Raw genomic sequence first — 16,488 nt, 5'->3', positions numbered from 1 at the left:
GTGTGTGTGTGTGCGTGTGTGTGTTGGCCTTCCATATCTAACATCCTCAGTTCCAACTAACTTGGAATCAAAAATTCTTGGGAAAAAAGTTACTTCTGTACTGAACTTTTTTTCTTGTCATTATTCCCTAAACAATATAGTATAACAGCCATTTACATAGAATTTACATTGTATGAGGTATTGTAAGCAACCTGAGGATGATTTAAAGTATATAGGGAAATGTATGTCAATTATATGTAAATACTACACCGTTTTATGGGAGATAAGCATCCATGGATTCTGGTATCCATGGGGGGTTCCTGGAACCAATTCCTCTTAGATCCTGGGAGATGACTAAAACATTTATTTACAATTTGGACAAAGAAACTCTCATGGGATACATAACAAACGTATTTGGAATTCAGGGTAGAAAATAAATGCAAGAGATTTCACCATAACCTTTTACATTGTTTTGATTTTTCTAACCACATGAATAGATAACTATTCAAAAGAAAAAAAAATGAAAAGGAAGTTGCAGGGTCTCTTCCATGTCAGGCAGCCACAACTTGGCTGGTGGAAATAAAGGAGCATGGCCTGAGACAGACTAAAACCTGGGACATTTCCCTTTGGAAGGACAACGCCATGCTAGAAATAATCAAGGTGGGCACAACTATGAGGCACCAGGAGCAGGAATGAGGAGACTCCCTCCTTCATCAGGAAACATGCACAAGTGTCTCATGGCCGATAAAATAACAATATTTATTTCATTTTAAAGTTATTTTTTAAATAACATTTTTCCTATAAAGAACTCAAGATACATCTGTAAAACTTCAAATTTATAACAAACTCTGTGAATACTTGTAATTCTATAAACAGGGGTAGATGAGGCAGATAAGAAGGCAAGAGGGGAACAGGGAAGGGGAAAGGCCCAAGAGAATGAGCTGGCAGAGGGCCTGTCCACCAGTCACAGAGAAACCACTCAGCAGGGGACAGCAGGCCCAGGTTACTGCCTGGTGATGAATTCATAACTCCCGTCTTGACCCTGGGACTGCTGGCCCAGGACTGACACTGTAAGTAAGCAGGCAAACCCGAAGGAGGCTGGGGGACAGTGAGTACCACCTGCAGGCAGCGTCAAGAGGTGGTGGAGAGGGGTCAAGGAAGAAGGGGTCACAGAGGAGGAGGGAGGGAGGGAGGAGTGTGAGAAAAGAACCTCAGTGTGGTAGAAGCCACACTGGAAACACCCAGCAGCAGTGGCGACAGGAGTGGGGGGGTTCCAGGCACGGAAATGGGAATGAAGGTCTGGGTTGGATTTGAGTCCTTCAGACTTCCCAGAGTGGAGGAGCCAGGATGGAGGGGGCGCTGGGCAATATGCTGAGAAGCTGGCACTGCAGATCTGGACTTAGGGAACAAGAGTGGGGCCAAAGGTCAAGAAGGGCATGCTACCCAGGGAGAAGCCCAGGAGGGAGTGCCCGTCTCTGCGACCTCTGTTCTGAGGACAAGGTTCTATTTCATTCACGGAAGGAAATGATCAAGGTTTCCATGCAGGGAGCATGGGGACCATCCACAGGGTTGGCATCTTCTGGGCTCCTGATTCCTCCTCAGGCTTTACCACGATGCAGTTGCAGACATGGCACAGCTGGTTGCTTGGACAAAAGCCCAGTGGGTTTGCAGTTCTCCAAAAACCCACACAGACCAAGAGTGATGAGTAAAAAGAGAAGGAGGGGGAGGAGGGTCTTCTTCCCATCTGTCTCCAGGATTCACAGTTCTCAGAAGGTAGAGGGAAAACACAACTTGACGTTTACATTCCTTTTACAACAAACGGTTGTTCCGGAAAGAGCGCAGCAAAACCTGAATTCTTCTGAAGACAGATAAAGTAAAATGAACCAGTGCATCTCTGACTTCCTGTTGAAGATCCTGTTTTAAAAAAGGGAGAGGGAGGAATTTTTTAAAAAAAGCAATAGAAATAATCCAAATTTAGACAGTTAGCATACTACGAACTAGTCATTCGATCCATGTGGCAAGCAAGCAATTTCTGAACCGAGGGAGCTGAGGGTGGGTCACCAGGCCTTTGTTGTCTGCTTCATCCTTTTTACTGGGGGGCTGGGAGAATGAGCAGGACGTGGGCTGGGGAAGAGGTTAGATGAATCCGAGCCAAGCTGGAGGTGGCAGGGAGTTTACCAGCTTCGTTGAGCAATAGGCAGAGGTCCCTGTTTATGTGGGAACATAGAAAAGGAGGCTGAGCATCAGGCACGCTGCCCCTGCCCTGCCCCCACTGCAGTGCTGCAGTCTCTTCTCAGCAGCACAGCCTCCCTGGGTGGCTCACCTGGGCTCCTCTGCTCAGTGATCTCAGATGGCTCCACCTCACTCAGAAGGAAAGTCAGGATGACTTCATAATCCTGGCCTTGGGCCCACTGTCCACCTATCTGACCACGTTTTACTACCTTCTTCTCCACTCAACCTCAGCCACACTGGCCTCCTTGCAAGGCCAGGCACACTCTGGCTCAGAGTCTTTGCTGTCCACAGTCTCCACGGCTCCCTGCTTGTGTCCCCCTTTCATGCCTCTGCAAAGTCTTCCCCCAATGCCCAAGCTTACAACTGCAAACCTTCACTCTTCCCTCTGCTAGAATTATTTTTCTCTTAAGCATGTATCACTAACTGATAAACTACATCCCTTATTGTTCGTCTCACTTACAAACTCCCTGAGGTCAGGGAGCTCTATCTCTGCCTCACTTCCACATTTAAAACAGCCGGGCACATAGCACGTGCTCAGCAAATATTAGCTGAATAATAAATCAACGAACAATAGACCATTAGCAGTAAGATAAGGAATTTAGACTAGCCTATAAGAATTATAAATCATTAAAGGGTTTTTTTATGTTAACATCAGTTAGGAAAACTAAATGCATTTCCTTTCAGAATGACAGATGAGAAAAAAAAATACAGAACACCAAGTCAGATGCTCATATATTTAAATCCCAATTTTGCCACTTAGAAGCTAAATGACCTTAGATGATTCACAATCTCTTTGAAACTCAACCACTTCTCCTGAAATACTTATGATGGCAATTTGTAAGGCTACTGAGAGAATTCAGTAAAACATGTAAAAGTGTCTCCAAGAGTACCTGGAAGAAATGTTAGTTTCTCTTCCTCTTTCTAAAAAACTAAGAAATTTCCTATGCATTACTGTATCACTCAAGGTTCCAGAGAAAATAAAATAACACCTGAATTAGGCTAATTAGAGAAGGGTTAAATAAAGAGACTGGGCTGGGGACAGCAGAGCTGCCACCATTCCTGGGCCCTGGCAGGAAAGAAGACAGTTTCCAGAACCCAGAAGAGAGTCCTGTGGCATAAAATTGCAGATCCTAAAAGCAATGAGAAGTTTAAAGTATGTAATTTTAACACACCTTATATCTAGGGAAATTACATGACCCAGATTTAAAAACATAAGACTAACAACAGAAACCAACCAAGCAAGGTATCTGAACAAAAATCCCATATAACTAAACAGTCAAATAGAGGCAATTTTGAGAAATACAGATTACTTCTGAAAACACGTAGCACTAATTTAACTGGAAAGACCCAGAAAGCAAGAACCGTGGAAGGTCAAGGACAATCAATTTAGCAGACAATGATGAAATCTGGCGAGTTCCTTGCTGGATAGTTTCAGGAGAATGAACAAGAGTTTCTTTAAATACATCAACAGCAGGAAGGCAGTCAGAGAATCAATGTGACCACTTGATTATATACAGCACAAAAGGTAAATAAATGATGACGTCTGTGAAAGAAAGGAACTGGGCCAGATTTGAAATTCTATTAAAGTTGTCTGACCTAAGCTTTGAAGCAGCAGAGGCTTTAGCATTTTAAAACCAGTCTGAGGAGAAATGTTTTAAATGACTACATTTAGAATACCTGCTGTGACTTAAAGGTATCCTAAAATGCAATTTTGTAGTGGAGGACAAGGTGACTTTAAAGGTCCAGGTCAAAGCCAGATGCAAGAACAGCTTTAGGAGATGTAAGGATAGGAGAGAATGGAATAGGATTGAGAGTCCAGAAATACCGCAGCACATTTGCAGTCAATTGATTTTCAACAAGGACAATCAATAGGGTAAAACTGGTCTTTCAACAAATGGAGCCAGGACAGCTGAAAACCTACGTGCAAAAAAAAAATTGAAGATGAACTTCTAACTCAAACTGTTTATAAAAATGAACTCCAAGTGGATCAAAGACCTAAATTTAACTAAAATTACAAAGCTCTCAGAAGAAAAGTGTAAATCTTCATGCCTTCGACTAGGTCATTGTTTCTTAGCAATCATATGAAAAACACCCGAACCTAAAGAAAAAACAGAAAAAGTGAATTTCATTAAAAACTATACTTCAAAAAAACACCATCAGAAAATGAAAGGAGCCGGGCACAGTGGCATAGGCCTATAATCCCAGCGACTTGGGAGGCTGAGGCAGGAGAATCTGAGTTTAGAGCCAGCCTCAATAACTTAGCAACATGCTAAGCAACTCAGTGAAACTATACCTCTAATAAAATACAAAACAGGCCTGGGGATGTGGCTCAGTGGTTGAGTGTCCCTGAGTTCAATCTCTGGCACCAAAAAAAAAAAAAAAAAAAAAGACTAGGGATGCAGCTCAGTAGTAAAGCAACCCTGGGTTCAGTTCCCAGCATCAATTTAAAAATCCACAATGACATAATAGACAGTTAATAACACATGTTTTAAAGGGTGAGGAAAAACTAGGATCTCATAAACTACAGGTGGGCCACAAAATAAAATGGTGAGCCCAGGTCCTTTACACACTAGGAAAACACTCTACCACGAGTTACACCTCTAGCCAGGTGAAGCCACTTTAGAAAAAAATCTGAAAGTTCCCCAAAAGTAAAACAGTGGACATATGAGCCAGCACTTCCAATTCTAGGTTTGTACCCCCCAAAATAACCACATCTACCCAAAGCTTTTTTTTTTTTTTACAAATTTGATAGCATCATTATTCATAATAGCCAAAAAGAAACAACCCAAATGTCCATCAACTAGTAAACAGATAAACAAAATGTGTTTTGTAAAATATAAACAATGGAATACTATCCAGCAGTAACCAGTAGACACATTGATTCATGCTACAACATAGATGAACCTCAAAAGAAAACAGAATAACACAAGAAAGAAGTCTAAGGCAAAAAGCTCCACTTTGCGTTATTCGTCTATATGAAATGTCCAACACAAGTAAAACCATAAAGACAGAAACTAGGTTGGAAGGACCAGCAGGAACACTGAGGGAAATAACTGACTACTTGGGCTTGGATTTCCATTTAGGGTGATGAAAATTTTCTAAAATCGATGGCACTGATGAACATACTAAAAATCAGTTAATTTTACACTTTGAATGAGTGAATTGGGTGGTAGGTGAATTTTTCTCAATAAAGTTGTTAATTAAAGAAAGAGAAGTGGCAGGGTGTCAGTGTCACTTTAGTGAGCTGAAGGGGCTAAGCTGAAGACTCCTAAGAAAATGCAACTTAAAAGGGAAAGGAGAGGGGAAAATGGGAACTGGTTACATGGAGCAGTAACCTCTGGACTGGGCAGAGGCAAACAGGAAGAGGATGGTTGTGACTTATGCCACTGTATTTCTTTCCTCGGAAAACAAAAACAGAAAGAACAACGAGTCCTCAGAGTTAGCCAAACATGAAGTACACAAGTTGAGCTGAAGTTCATAAAGTACAGTCATTAAGAAAACTCTCCTGTAGAAACTGTAGCAAAGGACAGAGAGGGAGATGGTAAACACCGGGAATAGGCCTAATAAAAGATACAAAAGTACAGAAGTATTCAGCCTCAAATACAGAAAGGGCAAAAGCAAACAAAAATTATTCTTATTTAGATAGATAACGTGTGTGTGTGTGTGTGTGTGTGTGTGTGTGTGTGTGTGTGTACCAGGAATTGGATGCAGGGGTTCTTAACCACTGAGTCATATCTCCTGCCCTTTTTATTCGTTATTTTGAGACAGGGTCTCCCTAAGTTGCTTAGGGCCTTGCTAAATTGCTGAGGCTGGCCTCAGACTTTTGATCCTCCTGCCTCAGCCTCCTGAGTCTGGGATTACAGGCATATACCACTAACTTTAGATAGCTAACTTTTTTAAAAAATATATTTTTAGTTGTAGATGTGTACAATGTCTTTATTTTATTTACTTATTTTTATATGGTGCTGAGGATCGAACCCTGTACCCCACACATAAGAGGCAAGTGCTCTACCACTGAGCTACAACCCCAGCCCTAGATAGATAACTTTTAATGATCATTTTCTGTGTGTCGGTCTCTAAGAGAGTTACATAAATTTATCTCATTTAAACTTTCACAACAACTCTATAAGGTAAGTGCCATTATAATCACCATGTTACAGATGAGAACCAGGAAAGTTAAGTAACTTGCCCAAGGTCACACAGTAAGTATGAGCCAGGTTTGGATCCAGTATTTCCGCTCTAAAAGCAGCACATTTAACCCTTTACACCATAGTTGGATATTCACCGTGGTGAGTCCATATGTAAATATCTCTTGTATACATGTTAATCTGCCCTGGTATTCTGATAAGGTTGTCCACTGAAGCTGAAGGGTGTGGCTTTCAGGTGAGGACTTCTGAAAGGGGTCCTTAGCAGAAAATGTACAGAGGCAGAGAGTATTCCCACCTCTCTCTGGGACTCATTCTCTTGGGTCCTGATATCAGATCAGATGGTGAGAGGTGGCTCTTGAGAGTCAGTGGTCACCAAGCAGCAGCCTGTATGGTAGAGTGTGTATGGGTTTGGGAGCAAGTCAACGTGGCTTTGAGTCCTAAATCAGCAACTCACCCTCTGTGTAACTTCTCTAAGCATCAGCTTCCTTAATTGAAAAGCAGAAATAATTATAGTACCAATGCCATTGCTAGTTGAAAGAGTTCAAAAAATAAGGCAGGTAAACACTTAACACAGACCCTGGCAAATAGCAAGCCCTCGATAAGCATTATTATTACATAGATTCAGTTTTTCTTCCAACTGGAGCTTGTCTAGGAGATAGGACTTGAAAGAGGCTAAAAAGCCCACATAGAAGATAGCACCTATAATCCAAATTCTAATCTCAAGTCTCAATATCCCTGGTTCTTATAACTCCTACACAATTTCACAGCTTCTCAATTTATATTTCTAATAGTAATTAGTTTTTTTCCTAATATTGGGGAATGAGCCCAGGAACACTTTTTTACTGAGCTACATTCCTACCCCCTTTTATTTTATTTTATTTTATTTTATTTTTTAGGATAGGGTTTCACTAAGTGGCTGAAGCTGGCCTCAACTTTGAGATCCTCCTGCCTCAGCCTCCCAAGTGTCTGGGATTACAGGTATGCGTCACCACACCCAGCTATTGTGTAATAGAAATTTCAGGCTTACATGTCTCATCAGAGCTCTTCTATTTTCCCTAATCTGTCCTTCCCAGTTCTCCCCGTCCAGTAAACTGTATCACCATCCATTCAGACACCCAGGCCCAAAACACTGAAGTCATCCATGACTCTTTCTCTCTCACTTCCATATCCAATACATCAGCTGATCCTGCGGGCTCTTCTCCATTTTAATCTGACGATGAGTCTGATCATCCCTCACCACCTCCACTGCCACACACTACTGTCTTTGGAGGTTCCTCTGGAACCCCTCTGGCCCTATAAACAGCCTGCTCTCAGCATGGCAACCCGACTCCACTCTAAATGTGCTCTCCCTCTCCAGAACTTTCCTTCACACTTAGTGTAAAACCCGAGCAGCTGATCTCCACCTCTGAAACTGAGGCCAACTCCCACCCCTCAGCTCGCTCTCCCCACAGGGGCTTTGCCCTCACTCTTCCTCTGCCTGGAACACTTTTCCACAAGTGTGTCTGTGGCTCGCTCCCTCACCTCCAATCTCTGCTCACCCATCACCTCCCCAGGGAGGCCCTCCTAGTGGCCCATCCAAAGCCATTCTCCATCCTTCCCTCTCCCCTCCTCCTGCTTTGAGCCCACATCCCAGTCTGGCTGGCCTGTCCCTTGTTCATCTGCTTCACGGCCTCACCTCTGCATTTTCAGTGCTGTGAGCTTGGATTCAGCTCTGTCCTGCGCGCTGCACTAGCTACCAATGCCTAGAATTGAGCCTGGCATAGGATGTTCTGAGTGACTTTTGTTTGCATGAAATGAGTTTATCAAATATTTCATTTGATTGTGTTTGTTCGTTTCCTTCTTGCTTCTATAGCATTATTGTTGGGGCCTCCCCTTCATGTTTTGTCTCAGGGGGTGTCTGAGGAAAAGGCTGTGTACTGTCCACTTTTGGACCAGAGTACAGCACTCCCTGAAGACACTGCAGCGGCAGCTAGAGTGATTAACAAGAAATTACCACAGCACAGGTGAATGTAAGGGCAAGACGACAGGCTCTGAGGGGCAGGCACCTCTACTGTCATGGAGCCCCGTGTAATGGATATCTGCTGCCAACTGCAGGTTGTTGGGGAGACAAGACTAAACGAGGTGTGAGTTTCATCATCCCCAAGATTCTGAAAAGTAATCATTTCCCATGTCCTCTTCTGATCTTATCATAATCAGAAGAAACTAAGATATCGGTGGCGGAGGGCTCACATCAAACCTAGGGCTGGTTCAAGCAGGATAACCTTACACTAAAGCACAGGTCCACCCCCCCCACCCCCACCCCCACCCCCACCACCCCCCACCTGTGCATTAAACTCACCTGGCTAGCTTTTAAAATACTGGATGCTCAGGCCTCACCCTCAATTAAGTCAGAATTTCTAAGGGTTGAGCCCAAGCATTTGTAATTCCCCAAATTCCACAGGTATTCTAATATGCATGCTACTTGAATGGTGTGGAGCAGTTTCTGAAATTTTATTGTGCAAACAAATCCCCCCCTGCCGCAGGAATGTGTAAAAGGTAGATTCTGATCTGTGGTGACGTGGGCAGGAGCCTGACATTTTGCACATCTAACCAGTTGCCAAGGGATGCTGATGCTGCCCGTCCAGTGGCCACCAGCCATCACTGGAGTAGCAACTGTGAGATCAAATGCTGACTTTGACTCAGGCTCACCATGTACAGGTCTAATGTTTGGTGATCCAGATATTATGAATCTAAGTACCGATTATTCCTGGGATCTCAGCCCGGGGCAGCCAGTGGTATTGCTTTTCCTACCTGGCAGGATCTTACTGGGGAAACCGAAGTCTTACCTCTTGAGCCTCCCTATAATCCATGCTATCTGCAATGTATCTCAGCTGCATGACCAAGTTCTGGATCATTTCCTCCTGGTGATGATTCTGGACAAGGTTATTCTCCTTGGGCTGAGAAAGTGGAGGATGACCTGCATTGACAGAAAGAGTTCAAAAGAGATAATTCCACTTTCTCTGTAAAATCATTTACTACTAGTTACTAAAAACTGTCTCAGACAACGAGAATGATGAAATCCAACCATTATAATTATCAAAAGCAAAGCCTTGCAACGGGATAGATTGGCCCTATCCAACAGAAATATAATTCAAGCTTTTTTTTTTTTTTTTTTTTTTTGCAGTGCTTGCAATTGAACCCAAGACCTGGGTTCACCAAGCACTCTATTAGTATTACTGAGCTACACTTCCAGCCCTACATACATAATTTTAAATCTTACAGTAGTAAAATTAGGTGAAATTAAATTTTTATAACTTTATTTATTTTTTAAATTTTTTAGTTATACATGGGCACAATATCTTTACTTTGTTTATTTATTTTTATGTGGTGCTGAGGATCGAACTCCATGCCTCACGTGTGCAAGGCAAGCGCTCTGCCACTGAGCCACAACCTAGCCCCTTTATTTATTTTTATATGGTGCTGCGCATCGAACCCAGTGCCTCACATGTGCTAGGCAAGGACAAAGTTTCTGTCCTCTAGTTGCTCACAACCCACAGGTTAGGGATGATACGACTCCCAAGAAAAAAAAAGGGAATGAATGTGGACTGAAGTAGATATACGTATGACTTTGTAGATAAAGCCAATTTTATGTTGGACCTGTTTATTTCAATAAAACATGATTGTGATTTTGCAGGTTTGACTCTAAGAGTCCAGTGGGAGAGAAACAAACACTACTACTTAAGATGTTATAATAACAACAAGATTGGCACAGAGTCAGAGAAATGTCCCAAGAAGATGATCATCTGTTGAATCTTGAAGGATAACGGATGTCTAATAGTCATAAATGATTCAATAGCCTGGAGAAGAAAAGATAGATGCGGTTGGATCCCAGCTAGGCAGGGGTTGCAGGCAGGGAGGGCAGGGTCTTAATGCATAAATTCGCTTCAGCCAAAATCCCTAACAGGTAGCTTATATAGCAGGTGAAATATATGAACTTTTGATCAAAATTGCAACCCTACTCCCAATTATTTCTGTTTTCTATTGTTATTTTCAAAAGTACCTTGAAGCACTTGCATATTAATGAGATTCTCACCTCAGGCCATTTTGAAATAACACCCTAATGATCAGTTGACACTTGCAAAGACTACTTGACAATCTCCTTAGAAAAAGTGAGGACATCTTTGAGGGCTGAGAAATGAGAAGATGCCCAAAGGGAAGAAAGGGGAACCCAATGGAGAGACTCTTCCAAACAAATTGCTCCTATTTCAAAACAATTGGCCTGCCTGAGCCAATCAAAAGCATATTTTAATTTACAATTATTTAATAGATGAACTGTCACCTGGGAAATACAAAATCTAACGTCTACATTAGGAAAATGAAATACAAGTTGGATAAGTTTCAAAGGGACACTAGAGAAATGAGGAAACCCACAAGCTTTAGGTAGCTCAGTGACCAGGGGAGTTAGGCAGACAAAGGGGCAGAGAGGAAGGACATAGCACAACGGAGGAGTGAGTGCTAAAAGTAAGGTATATTTGCATTCTGGAACCAACATGATTACTCATATTTTGTGCATATCTAAGTGACTAAATGGCAAAACTCTGTAGGACATGGATCTATTTCACAGCTTGATGACCCAGCTCTATACAGCCCTATACACAGAAGGTACTCAACAAATAATTATTGATTAAATTAGGGTTGAATGATAACTGTGGACCTCCCTTCACCTACCCATCCCTCAACTACTGGTTACTAAGTTTACCTAAAGATAGCCCTACCTTTTAGTTAGTTTTGAAGTCAGCTCTTTCATTTAAGGTTATGAAACAGCAAGAATAATGCACATGCGTATATTTTAAGCTTTTGGTATATAATCTTATCAGAAGCCTGAGATACACTCACATTTGCTGGTGTGAGCATTCACTGGTTCAACTTCCGTGGAAGGAAGCTGGACCTCTTCGCACTTATGATGTCATATTTAACATTTATATGTGTAATTGGCTACCATCTGACCCCTTAACTAGATCATGCTCCATGAAGAAAGGAGTTATTGCTGTTTTTCTTAACCATTAGTGCCCCAGTAGCTAGCTAGTGACTGAAATATAGTAGGTCCTAGTATTTTCTTTTTGGAACTGAAGATTGAACCCAGGGACATTCTACCACTTAACTACTCCCCAGCCCTTTTTATATTTAAATTTTGAGATAGGTTTTGGCTAGGGGTCTAAGTTGCTGCCCCTGGCCTTAAACTGAGATCCTCCTGCCTCAGCCTCCCAAAATGCTGGGGGTTAAGGCATGGGTCACTGTACCTGGCAGTGTTTTCTAAATGAACAACAAAAAAGTGTACCTTGGAGGTACACCTAAAAGCAAACCAAAAAAAAAAAAAAAAGGTAAAAGTAAATATCCAAGCACCCTCAAAAGAAGTTGAACAACTGAACTCTATATCTATATATCTCATTTAAACTATACATAAGACATTTATGTATTTTGCTCTTTCCTTTCAGTAATTCCTTTTTTTTTTTTTTTTTTTGGCGTGGTTTTGGGAGTTGAACCCAAAGGCGCTGTACCAGTGAGGTAAATTTCCAGCCTCTGTTTCTAATTTTGACACAGAACCTCGCTAAATTGCAGAGATCGGCCTCAAATTTGTGATCTTCCTGCCTCTGCCTCCCAAGTCACTGGGATCCCAGGTGCTTGCCACCACGCGAAGTTTTAATTATGGTGTTTTTGCCCTTTGTCAAGACAATCACTGCCTCCCCTCTTCCCCCAGCGATGGTGGGCGGGCCCTCCTTTTGCTTTTACTCATCTTTGTTCCCTCCAAGAGTTTCTAAATTAGCTTACATGCTGTATCGGGACGGTCACTCTGGATTTCCCACAACCTACCCGTCCCGCAACTCTTTCAAGAAAAAGCGGCTTTAAATTCCCCCATACAAAAACCATGCCTTTTTTTCTAGTTACGTTTATATGAGTAGATTCCCCACAAAGTAACAAATAAATCTTGGCTTCACCAAGCCCCTTGCCAGTCAATGAATGGATTTCCATTTCAGTCTGTGTCACAGTTCCGACAAAAGCCACCAAGAAGACAAGGGGACCTCCTCAAGTCATCGGCTTTCCCAGTAAGAGTTTTTCTCTGAGCAGTATTTAAGGATTTTTTTTTTTTTTTTAAGGTTCACTGCTGGGACCTCTGATCCACCTCCACCACCAGACGAGGTCCGCCCTGCGCCACCCAAACTTCCAATCCAAGCAGTTCGGTGGCGGGAAAAGCGCGCGCTGGGCGGGAGAGTTGGGCGGGAGATGTCCCGTGGGCTGGCTGTAGCCAATAGGAACTGCACACGGGCGCAGCCTCCGAAGACGATCTCCTTAGCCGCCCGGGGCGCATGCGCCGCCCGCCCCGCCCGCCCAGTTATGCAGCCTTGTGCTCCTCGGCCTTTGGAGTCTTCTAAAGGCACCTCTGCACGCACCACTGGTCTCGGTCATCGTAGGCCGGTTTCTTAAGCGGCATCATAAACTAACGGTTATGAAGACAAACTGTGTTTCCTGGGCCAGGAAAAGTGTGGGAAGGAAGTGGGGCGACTCTTCCTTGCAGGACCCCTTGCTTTTCATTGTTTGGCGGGCGTGGGGTGCTCACTAGTGGGCCGCCGCGCCCAAATACCAGGCACGGGGGGGGGGGGGGTTCACCTATACAGTGAATGCAGAAAGTATGCGGAATTCTCAGCAGGCAAATAAACACGAACGTAAGAAAGCATTTTAGGTAAATGTGGCAAGGCCAAGGGGCGAGATGCCTTCGGAGATGGAAGACAGCCTTCAGTACTGAGGATTCTGCGGAGTAGCGAGTGGGAAAACGTATTGGAAAGGGTTAGAAGAGTGGGGACGATTGCTTAACTTCTGAGCGTAGAGAAGCCACTATTGTGTCTCAAAACGGTGAACTTTGTGGTTTATGAATTACATCTTGATTTTTTTTAAAAAAGCAAAAGCTGGGGCTGTAGCTCAGTGTTAAGAGCGCTTGCCTCCCATATGCGTGAGGCACTGGGCTTGATCCCCAGCATCATAAATAAAGATATGTGTCCATTTACAACTAAAGAAATTTTTTTAAAAATAAATAAAAAGAAGAAGAAGTACAGGGACTGGGGCTGGGGCTCGGTGGTAGAGCGCTTGCCTAGCATGTGTGAGGCTGGGTTCGATTCTCAACATTGCATATAAATATAAATTAATAAAATAAAGGTTCATCAACATCTAAAAAAAATTTTTAAAAAGTATAAATTCTAGAAGGTATTCATTAGGTGACAAAAATATCACATTCTGAGAAATAACTGTCACAGAGATAAAATTTAAAATTTTAGTGAAGGAGGTTTTTGTTTGGGTACTAGGATTGACCACTGGGCCACATCCCCAGCCCTAATTTGTATTTTATTTAGAGACAGGGTCTCACTGAGTTGCTTAGCACCTTGCTTTCACTGAGGCTGGCTTTGAACTCCCAATGCTCCTGTCTCAGCCTCCCATGCCGCTGAGATTACAGGTGGCACTACCAAGCGGGGCCCAGTTGGTTCTAGAAAATAGGTACCACTTTTGGTGTGGCGGCAAACAACTACTAAAATGCTTTGAAATTCCACTTTTTCTGGGCTGGGAGAATGGTTTCAGTGGTACAGTACAAATTAGCATGTGCAAGGCCCAGGGTTTAATCCCAGGACTACACATTACTTATAATAAACGTGGAACAGAAAAAAAAAATTTTCCAATTTCAGTCTCTCAGCGGCATGTAATCTGTTTTCAACTGAAATTAATGTTAGTAAATCCTTACAGGTATCTAGCATATTTTTTCACCTAAAAGCATAAGACCCAATACATCTAATTCCAACACTCTCCCTTAATGCTCAAAACAAGGCTTTAGCTGGTCCCGGTGGTGCATGCCCGTCATGCCAGTTATTCAGGAGGCTGAAGCAAGAGTTTGAGCCAGTCTTGGCAATTTAGCAAGCCCCAGTCTCAAAATAAAAAATACAAAGGCCTGGGGATATAGCTCAGTGCTAAAGTGCCCCCAGGTACCATCCCCAGTACCAAACAAACAAACACAGAAGGCTTTAGTTTGCCAGCATTCCCAGACATTTAGGAATCACATGTTTCCGCAAAACAAAATTGCCAATTTATCTTTCCTTATATTGGTAAAATCCAGACGGAACCTAATATGAATGATCCCTACCTTGACAATACAAATATTGTCAGGTCAAATTTAAAGACAAGTTTTTGTTAAAAGATAACTTTGATCTACTTTTTTTTTTTAAAGAGAGAGAGAGAATTTTAATATTTTTTCTTTTAGTTTTCGGCAGACACAACATCTTTGTTTGTATGTGGTGCTGAGGATCGAACCCGGGCCCCACGCATACCAAGCGAGTGCGCTACCACTTGAGCCACATCCTCAGCCCTCGACTTTGATTATTTGGGATCATCTTAATTAATTGTCACATCAATGATTCAGGGAAAAGAAAGAAACTTGGTACCATGAAATAAGTCAGTTTTAGATTTTTGCCACCTAAGACCTTGGATGAACAGATTTGCCACTGTCTTCTTACAGTTAATTTTCAAAAAATATACTTAATGCCCAATTTTATGTCCTCAATACCAAGAAAAAATATATTAAGAGGGAATATTATAATAATTTAATACTAATATCTTACCTGGGTTCCTTGACATGGCTGAACCGTCCGGAGAGCTGACAAGTTGAGTCATGTATGCCCTGGGATAACTATATTTTTCCCCACAGTGATTTGTAACAATTTGTTACTTTGAGAGCGGGGTTTCAGAATTTCTTTAGGTTCATAAACAAAGCCCTCGTGACTTTTCTTCTTCATGTTTTTTCTCTGTTGAAAAATATATTTGGGGTTGGGGCTGTAGTTCAATGCCTGGCACGTGTGAGGCACTGGGTTTGATCCTTAGCACCACATAAAATAAATAAATAAAATAAAGATATTATGTCCATCTACAACTACAAAAATATATTTAAAGAAAAGAAAAACATTTTCAGAGAATGTCTCCAATTTCCCTTTAAATATTTGGTATGTTATATGAACAGCGATGCTTTAACAGCACAAACTGCTTTAATTCCACAAATAAGTATTTGGGGGTTTGAGTGAGAAGTGAAATAGGGTGATCTCTAGGTCTTTTTCAATTTAATTAAACATCTTTCTTAAGCTTCTTTAGATCTTCTTTACCTTCCCGTCACACGCGCCCCCATTCTCATCTCCCATTAGTTTTTCTTTTCAGTAGCCACATTCTATTAGGGGAGGAGTTTTAAATTGGAATAGAAAAAGAAAATTAGGTTAGGGTAGCCAAAAAAAATAATCAAAACCTAGAGAGATAGGGAGGAGGGGAGATGGTAATACATTGTTCTATTTCTTTTGTTGTTGGTACTGGTGATTGAACCCAGAGGCTCTCTATCACTGAGACATCCCCAAACCTTTTTTATTTTTATTTGAGACCAAGGCTTGCTAAACTGCCCAGGCTGACCTACAATTTGCAATGTTCCTACCTCAGTCTCTAGAGTCACTGAGATTACAGGCATGCACCACCTCATCCTGAGGTGGGATAGAAGGAATAAGGATAGGTACAAAGGAGATGAACAGGGAATGGAAAAGAAACTAATTTTAAATGTGGAGAGTCCCATGAACATCTCACTTTTATTCTTCAAACCCGTTTTCCTCCAGACACAAATTCTTAAAAATCTCTTGAATCTTAGAGTATTGTGAATCTACATGATTAATGTCTACTACATTCATTGCTAGCTTATACAACATATTTTCTTTTTTTTTAAGAGAGAGTGAGAGAGGAGAGAGAGAGAGAGAGAGAGAATTTTTAATATTTATTTTTTAGTTCTCGGCGGACACAACATCTTTGTTGGTATGTGGTGCTGAGGATCGAACCCGGGCCGCACGCATGCCAGGCGAGCGCGCTACTGCTTGAGCCACATCCCCAGCCCCATAACATATTTTCTTTAGACTCAATAAAGCAAAGGGGAAATATTGTTAGAGACTGAAGATATAGATATATTTCAAACATTATTTATTGAGTGGATGACATCAACCTAGAGATTCTAAAGAGAACCACCACCCCGACCCACCCTGGGCTCCAGAAGTAAAAGAATTGAACTCACCAAGCTGAGGTCAACCTCACG

General features: G+C 42.1%; 1 protein-coding gene across 1 annotated transcript; it reads right to left on the bottom strand.

The window, feature by feature from the left end:
- Positions 1–714: 714 nt before the first annotated feature.
- Pxt1 (peroxisomal testis enriched protein 1) lies at positions 715–15,169 on the bottom strand. Its single transcript, XM_013366594.3, is given in 5 exon segments — positions 715–1,893; positions 9,185–9,315; positions 14,996–15,074; positions 15,076–15,117; positions 15,119–15,169. Coding segments are annotated over 5 exon segments (408 nt in total). The 3' UTR covers positions 715–1,788.
- Positions 15,170–16,488: the final 1,319 nt, after the last annotated feature.

Source organism: Ictidomys tridecemlineatus, chromosome 8, assembly GCF_052094955.1.
Source record: "Ictidomys tridecemlineatus isolate mIctTri1 chromosome 8, mIctTri1.hap1, whole genome shotgun sequence".
Lineage (NCBI taxonomy): Eukaryota > Metazoa > Chordata > Mammalia > Rodentia > Sciuridae > Ictidomys > Ictidomys tridecemlineatus.
This window is presented reverse-complemented; position numbering and strand designations above follow the sequence as displayed.